The 8416-nt window shown below is 45.4% G+C and overlaps 1 protein-coding gene and 1 long non-coding RNA gene across 2 annotated transcripts in view; one reads left to right on the top strand and one right to left on the bottom strand.

Annotated features, from left to right (window-relative positions):
• The window catches only part of LOC108519922 (uncharacterized), a 4115-nt gene extending 1246 nt beyond the window's left edge, over window positions 1-2869 (top strand). Inside the window, exons 2-4 of the mRNA XM_017859209.1 lie at window positions 248-447; window positions 934-1319; window positions 1564-2869. Of these exons, the coding sequence (XP_017714698.1) occupies window positions 248-447; window positions 934-1319; window positions 1564-1996 (1019 nt within the window). The 3' untranslated portion in view covers window positions 1997-2869. The remainder of the gene's footprint in view (window positions 1-247; window positions 448-933; window positions 1320-1563) is intronic.
• A 2542-nt stretch (window positions 2870-5411) lies between these two features.
• LOC108519939 (uncharacterized) overlaps window positions 5412-8416 on the bottom strand; it is a 9262-nt gene continuing 6257 nt past the window's right edge. The window contains exon 3 of the long non-coding RNA XR_001882772.1: window positions 5412-5583. This is a non-coding gene — a long non-coding RNA (uncharacterized LOC108519939). The remainder of the gene's footprint in view (window positions 5584-8416) is intronic.

Genomic DNA, 8416 nt, shown 5'->3' with positions numbered 1-8416 from the left:
GGCCGCCCGCGGGGACCCGCTCGGCCGGCCGGGACTCGCCGCGCCCCACGTCGCGCCCCGGCGTCGCTCCCGGCCCGGAGGAGGAGGCTGGAGGACCAGCCCAGGGCCACGCCGCGCCCCGGGCCACCCTGGTGTCTCCGTCCGAGCGCTCGGGCAGGTTGTCTCTGGGACACTCTAACTTCTCTGCGGTGCCCCCTCCCCGCGGCGACAGTTGGCCCTTTACGTTCTTTGGGTCCTTCGTCTCCAGTGGCGTTTGCTGGTGAGCTCCTGCAGGTAGCGGCGGCCGGGCAGAGCGCTCCTCCTCCTCGGTCGTTCTCTCTTAAATGCAAAGCGTCCCCCAAAGTTGCGTCGCGGAGACTCCACCAAGTTGAGCCGAGGAGCCCGCCGCCGCGTGCTGCCAAGTGCCAAAGGGGGCTCTTAGCGGCTGGAGTGTTTGGGTTCTCCTCGGTGACTTTCTCATTTGACAGAAGCAGATGGGGGTGGGGAAGGCGGGGAGGTGGCCCTGGAGGAGGAAGAGGAGGGGGAGGCGGAGGAGTGTCCAGGCGTGCCACGAGAACGCAGAGCGCAGCAATGGATATAAGTACAAATACAGCAGCACCAGCCTGTCTTCTAGGCTCCGGGCAGGGTGGGTGCGCCGATGGGAAACCCCCAATCGGCTGGCTGGGTTTTTTTTTGTTGTTGTTTTTGTTTTTTTTGTTTTTTTTTTTGCAGGGGGGGAGCTGTCCCCCCAGCACCTGCCTCTCGAGTGTTCCTCTCCCGCTGCTGGACTGACGGGTGGGGCGAGGAAGGAGGGTGGATAAGGCTTGAGCAAGCGTGGGTCGCCCGGCCTCAGAGGAAATTCTCCCGGCTCGCCGAGGAGCCGCGTCCGACCGTCCCCCGGGCCATGCCAGCTCCGCTCGCTCCTAGCCCCTTCAGACGCGCCTGCCGACTTAGGGCTCCCGGAGCTCGCCGGCCGCGGAGGGCAGCGCAGCCTCCACGCGGCGCCGCAGGCCTGGCACCGGCCGCGTCCCCGCCTCGCTCTTCTCGGCAGCCACCTGGCACTTGCAACTAACTTCGCCCAAGTTTCCTGCGCCGCGGCGCTCCTCTCGGCGCGCTCCTGGGAGCGTGCGCCCGCGAGTCCGCGGCGTCCGGGGCCCCTCTGTCTTCGCCGCTGCGGCCAGAGCCGAGCCGGCGCAGGGGCGGAGGTGCTGGAGGAGAGTTAAGGAAAACGCGCCATCACCTCAGTTCGCAGGTCTGCGCTGGGGGCAGCTCCCGCTCTCCCCACTTCCGCGGCGCAGAGGGGCCCTGCCCAGCCCAGGCCGCCCTCTGCACCGGCTCAGGTGAGTGTGGCTACCTGCGTGTGCACGCGCCCGGAGCCGGCACTGGGTGTGCATGTCCAGCCGCGGCTGTGTGTGTATATCTGGGGGCCTGCGGAGGAGGTGGAGCCCGGGACTCCGGGAGGGAGGAGGGATCAGCGGAGCCGCCTCCCGCTCCCACACCCCCAGGACCTCGAATTAACAGATCCCCTCCGTCCCCCGCCCCTTCCCAATCCTCCTCCTCCCACTCCTTTTCACTTGAGAGCAGGTTTAGGCGAGTGGAGAGTCCGGAGCGCGCCGCGGAGTCTGCGCACTGTTTGGCGTTGGCAACCCCTGGTGTCATCCGGCTACCCAGGCCGGCCCGGGGCGCAGTTGCCCTGGTTGCGGCCCTGGGAGCCTCGCCGGGAGGAAGAAGACGGCAGGCACGAGTAGGAGAGCCTCTCCAACTACGGAGGAAGAGGGTTAAGCTTGGGGAAGGGGAGACACCCTTGAAAATGTTTGAGGCTGTTTCTAGCAAGAAAGTGCTCATTTTCCTTGGAGGTCCAGGTGTTGCTTGCAACAGATGCTTTTCGCATTTTCTTGCACTGGTGATGCACTCAGTCAGAGGTAGTGGGGTGAAAAATAGCTTAGGAGGGAATAAGGACACTCTCGGCAACCTTTCCGAAAAAGAGCTAGCCCAGGCTGAGAGTATGCATCCTTGACTGACTGTTCAGGTCTTTAAAAATTCTGTTTTGTTTGTTTGTCTTTTGTTGTGATCCTGGTCGCCAGAACCATCTATATGCTGATCTCTTTAAGGTACAGTTAACTTACAGTGTCTCACATGCACAACTAAGGTGAAGGTGTTTAAAATCAATCAGTGTAAGTAGTTTCCCTGGAAGAGAGAAGTAAAACGTACCAATCACTCAATGCTGGAATATTTTTATGCTAAGCATAATTTCCTTCTTTAGTAGTTAGAGCAGTTTTTTAAAAAAATAGTTGACACGATTTTCAGTATTTTCCTGAAATACTGAAAATCGTGTTTCAATACTGAAAATACTGAAAAATGTTTCAGTATTTTCCTCACTTCTTGGTATGCTGCAGCACACTTAGAACATGATCTGTCTGGAGGTTTTATTCACATGGTGGCCTGCCCTTCAGGGAGAACTTGCTTGCCTTCTTTCTTTGGCAGTTTGGATTTGACCTAGCCCTGTGGTATGTGCAAGTAGGAACATCTACAAACGGTTAACTCTTTAAATCTTCCTATGATTTATGTTCAGTTCATTCAGATACACACACAGACACAAAAGCTTTGATTGTAATTATGAACGTGAATTAAAACTGTTTCAGGTCATCAGATTTATTTAAAAGTTAGGCTTGTTTTGTCATTTTAATAAAAGAATAGTGACTTAAAAATTACAGTCGTGATAACAGAACTGTGAACAGCAGTGGCATGTGGTTTGTGTTTTTCTGAAGATGTCATATTGACAAATGCTTATTTTGTATCAGTTATGCCCTTGCATTGTTAAAACAATTGGACTGATTTCTCCAGAACCATATTCCTTTACAGGCTCTGTAAAGACACTCTTGTCATTCACAGACTCTGGAGCAATGTGAAAACACTAGCATGTGTAATTACATAGACTGGAATATTAAATATACTGTTTTGTGATAATAAACTACAAAATTATCATCCCTGAGCTTTTCACCTACTGATGTGTATAATAGGTTTGAGACAAAAATACTAGACACTGGCACACAAAGAACATATGTATATATAGGGCACAAGACATGAAAGCTGTTATTCACTAAATATTGTGAATAAAATTAAATCTAGTCGTGAAAATTATTTTGACACATAAAAAGGGAGGATTGTGAAAATGTGTTTTGTATGAGTGAGTTAAGTGATTTTATACTCTTCAAATTTAAGTTTAAAAATCTACTGCAATAAATTATTACGTTAGAAGGAAATGTTTGTATATATGATTGAAATGTATGCTTATATGTGCAATATCTTATAGGAATAATATATGTAAAGTTCCTTGGATATAGTTTTTCCAGTATACACTTATAATATTGTCTGTCTAGTGATATTAAAATGAGCCAAATTTGAATACTCTCAAGTCCAAGAATGTTGAACTGTGGGAAACAAAGGTGTCAGAAGAAGAAAATGACTATTTGTGTGTTTGTCTCTTCACCAAATGAATCTTCCCACATTTCAAAACAGGAAAGATTTGGTTTCAGTTTTTGGCTTCTAGGAGATCAATATTCTTGGCCTAACCCTTCACAACCAAGGAAACAGCCCTCATAATCATCCATGCATTAAAGAAAGGCAACGTGGCATTGCTGTTATGAATCAACCTTCACACCTCTTGCCTGAATCTGGTTGAGCTTTTAACAAAGTAAATTTTCAAGCCATTTTTATTCATATGTACCAAAATGTAAATTCACTTTTAATTTCCTCCTATCTTGTGTTTGAATTGATAGGCGCATATTTTTATTCTTGCTCAGTTTTGTCCTAAAGATGAAAAAAAATCCCAGCGTATAGGAAATGGAATAGTCTGTGTGAGTGAATAGTGAAGGAAAATACATTGAAAGAGAATTGGTAAGTTTGATGGGCTTTATTTTGTCACCTCTTGATTGTAAACACCTAAAGAACAGTATAATTTGATCAGTATAATTCGTGTGGGTCTGTATTTCCCTTGTGGCCACGGTGATATCGGTGATCACAAATGTATCTAATCAGAAACTGAGTGACACTCCCTCCAAAAAAAGTTGTGGAATTTTTTTGTGTAAATTCAGTTTTCTCTTTTCTCCCTTCAGTTCTCCCCAGAAATTAGTCTCTTTTCAATTCTAAAACTTTCACTAGGAGGCAGCAATGAGATTGTTGGGGAATAAAAAATACCTTGGCAACACGACAGGCTGGCTGGCTTGCTTTCTCTTCCACAAGGGAGGGGAGAATACTTGGGTCCCAATGTGAACAGAATCGTTTTCCCCCATCATTTCATCCTCCTCTCTCTCACTGGATTTTCACCCAGGTGGCTCACTGTCACATTTTTCTAGAACCATAGGGATGATAAAGCAAAGCAGCAAGCCAATGGGGTAATGAGAGGTGACTAGATGGAAGTGATGGGCAGTGAAGGTGATGCCTTCAAAGTGCAGAGGCCGAATAATCATTCATGCACACTGAGAGCTGGCAGCTGTTGTTAGAGAATGTTGGGGATCTGTTCTTAAGCAAGTGCAGTGAAAGACTTCAGAAGCTTTCATACCTGCATAGAGAGGTGATACAGCCTGTTTGTCCTGTTGAGAAGGAAATGAGAAGACTGTGACAACAGCCAACCCTGAGGCTTTTGTCACAGTTCTGTGGTCTCACTCCTATTAGCCCCCAAAAGGGGGAAAATCCCAAACACATGATCTCCATAAAGCCCGAGAGACAAGAGCTGTTTGAGGTCAACACTCATCATGGAAAGCAACGACTGTCAGAGTGGCCCTTCACCAGTGCCTGCTAATTTTTTATCCTTTTGAGATTTCTGTCCTTTTATTCTCACTGTTCCTGCCACACTTAAACCTCTGTTCCTGCCACACTTAAACCTCTGCATCGTGTTAACTATTTAAAAAAAAAAAAAAAAACTAACTACTAAAGAAACTGGGAATATACAGATCAATCATGGAGAACACCTTTCCTCATGTCTCCTGAGCAGGGCTCAAGCAGGCTGACATTTTCAAAAGGAGCCTTACCTAGAGGATAGAGCGGGAAAAACAATGTCAAAAACAGTTCCTTCTTGTCCTCCCCTCCTAAAAAAAAACCTCAGAGAAAAAAGACAATACAAATAATTCAAAACAGACAACTTCACAAAGTACCTATGTCAAATCCCAAGAATCCTATAAAAGCGTAATTTTCTTAGGATAAGAGTCTTTTTTGTTTTGTAAGTGAGAGGGCGCTAGTCTTGAACAAGACTAGAAATGAATGAGGAAGGTTGGACAGTGAGGGTGTCATTGGCCTGTGTAATGAAAACTTCCAGCCTTCTGTAGCTATTGCATGAGGAGACTGGCTTTTGGTAGGGTGGGGTTCTCCTTGTGAATTTCATCACCAACCATGCCCCCGTTTATTTTGAGAAAGAACAAACCTGAGAAAGGGGGTTCTCTTAAATATCCCAGCAGGGTGGTAGAAAGCTTCTGGCTTTACAGAGGTCACTCTGTCCCCTCTTCCAGCTTCTGGATTGCCCAGCCCTGTGCTTTCCTCCCACTCAGATTCAGGTTCCTATCTAAGGACGGGTCTGCTTTAGAGCTCAATTGCTGAGCGGCTCTGCTTCTTAAAAGAATAAAAAAATACATAGCTATCAGTTATTGAGTTCTTAAAATACCACACCTTTTGCACACATTATTCTATTTAACTTTTAGGAAAACCCTATGATGTAAGCATTACCATCTCCAATTTGCAGACTGGGGAATGAAGCCTTAGAGGAGATGAGTAAGTAACTTGCCTAAAGTCACACAACCATAAGAGGAAGAATTGGGATTTGAACTAAGCTGATGTTTTTAACCCCCAGCACTTAGAGTCCCAATAGAAGGCTCAGCCTCTTTCCAGCTCAGATTCTCAATTCTATCTATTTCCCCAAGCTTTCTGTGACTCACTCAGTGCCCACTCCCTCTGTGAGGGAGTAGCCCAGTGGCAATCCCTCCAATAAGGCATTCCAACCCCACATCAACGTCACCCCAAAAAGAAGAAGCAGTTTCTCCAAGTCCCATCCCTGCTGTTCTGGGGCCAGGCCTCCCCTTGCTCACGTAGCCCTCAGCACAGATTTGGTGTCAGCTGCAATCCACTATCACTTACTCCCTAGACCTCCCACTGCAAACACTGAACAATTGCTTGCCCTGAATAAACCCAATCTCTACCCTTTCTCTGATAGCCAAAGGCTGCTCCAACAATGTTATCTAATCTCAGTCTTTATTTTCTCCCAACCCTAGTTGTCCGGCCTTTCCCTCCCTTTCTACCTTTCTTTTGTGAACCCCAAGTACACAAAATCAGTTTAATCACAGTTTGTGACTCATGATACACTCTCATAATTGGTCCATCAATGGCCTAGTTTTCTTTAGTTAGTTATATTTAATAATTTAACAAGTGCCTTTATGAGTCCACTACTCAGAATAAAACCTGCCAATAAACCTATGTATCTAACTAAACGATCTCTCCAGTAAACTCTGCACTCGCCTTGCCCAACCCAATGTAGCTATTTTCATTCCATTGATTTTTATACAGTTTTTCATCTAGATGTATGCTTTAAAATATGTTTTAGTTTATTATGTTTTAACATGGAAGTTTTCATAAGTTAAATTTTTTGTATGTAATCTTTATTGTCTATCTTTTGTATATAATCTTTATCGTATAACTTTGGATTCATCAATGTTACTGCATGTCACTGTAGTTTATTCATTTAGCTGCTACTAATATTTGATTGTGTAAATATACCACAGTTTATTGCTTACTGTCCTGTTGATGAGGATGTGAGTTGTCTTCAGTTTTTAACCATTGTGAACTGACTGCTATATGCATTCTTGTTTGTGTCTACTGTTGGACATGCATACAGGTGAAAAGCTGTAAAAATGGGAAACCTGCCTAGTGCTGTACCCTTTTTCCAAGTAGATCCCTTTGAGTTTCTGTTCATTTTGATTTTTTTTTCTAGGCATTCAGAGGTTTTATATTTTGTCCTAAGTTTTTTATTTATAGGAGGGTTGGTCTTATAGGAGCCATTTCTGTGTTACCAGCATCCATCTGAAATTGATTTTTATGTATAGTATGAGGTTTGACATTTTTTCCATATGGATAGTCAATTTTAGAACCATCAATATTAAAATTGCATTTTTATACCGCTCATGTGTGCTACCTTTGCCCTAAATAAAATTGATGTAAGTTGGTTTCTGAGCTATTTTGCTTTATGTTTAAATTTTTTCTATTTTTGCCCCATATTGCACTATCTTAATTCTGATAAGGAGCAAGTCCTCCCATCATTTTCATCTTATTCAAAAGTATCTTGGCTATTCTTGGCCTTTGCATTTCTATATACATCTTAGAACAGATTGTCAGGTTCCAAATACACACTCTCTCTCTCTCTCGCTCGCTCTCTCTCTCTCTTTCTCTCTCTCTCTTGAAACAAGGTCTTGCTCTGTGGCCTGGGATGGAGTGCTGGGGCATAATCATGACTCATTGAAGCTTTGACCTCCCAGGCTCAAGTATCCTCCCATCTCAGCTTCCCAAGTAGCTAGAACCACAGGTGTGTCCCATTATGTCCACTAATTTTTTATTTTTTTGTAGAGATAGAGTCTCTCTATGTTGCCTAGGCTAGCCTCGAATTCTGGGGGTCAAGAGATCCTGCCACCTCAGCCTTCCAAAGTACTGGGATTACAGGTGTGAACCACCATTCCTGGACCCAAATATTCTTTAAAAACGGATTTTTTTTTTTTTTTAGACGGAGTCTCGCTCTGTCGCCCAGGCTGGAGTGCCGTGGCGAGATATTGGCTCACTACAATCTCTGCCTCCTGGGTTCAAGCAATTCCCTGCCTCAGCCTCCTGAGTACCTGGGATTACAGGCACCCACCACCACTCCAGCAAATTTTTTTTTGTATTTTTAGTAGAGACGGGGTTTTCATCATCTTGGCCAGGCTGGTCTTGAACTCCTGACCTCGTGATCCACCTGTCTCGGCCTCCCAAAGTGCTCGGATTACAGGCGTGATCATTTTTTAAGAAACTTTTTAATTAAGACTGCTATAAATCTCTAGCTTGATTTAGGGAGAATTGACATCTTCACATTGTTAACACTTCTAATTCATGAATTTAGTATCCTATTAATTTCATTGTTCTGCGAGGCGTGGTGGCTCACGCCTATAATCCCAGCACTTTGGGAGGCCGAGGCGGGTGAATCACGAGGTCAGGAGTTAGAGACCAGCCTGGCCAACATGGTGAAACCTCATCTCTACTAAAAATACAAAAATTAGCCTTGCACGGTGGAGCACACCTGTAATCCCAGCTACTCGGGAGGCTGAGGCAGGAAAATCGCTTGAACTCGGGAGGTGAAGGTTGCAGTGAGCTGAGATCATGCCATTGCACTTTAGCCTGGGCAACAGAGTGAGACTCCATCTCAAAAGAA

The sequence above is a fragment of the Rhinopithecus bieti genome, unplaced genomic scaffold (genome assembly GCF_001698545.2).
Source record: "Rhinopithecus bieti isolate Rb0 unplaced genomic scaffold, ASM169854v2 scaffold_46235, whole genome shotgun sequence".
NCBI classification, from domain to species: Eukaryota; Metazoa; Chordata; class Mammalia; order Primates; family Cercopithecidae; genus Rhinopithecus; species Rhinopithecus bieti.
Note: the sequence above shows the minus strand (reverse complement) of the source record. Positions and strands in the feature narration are given on the sequence as shown.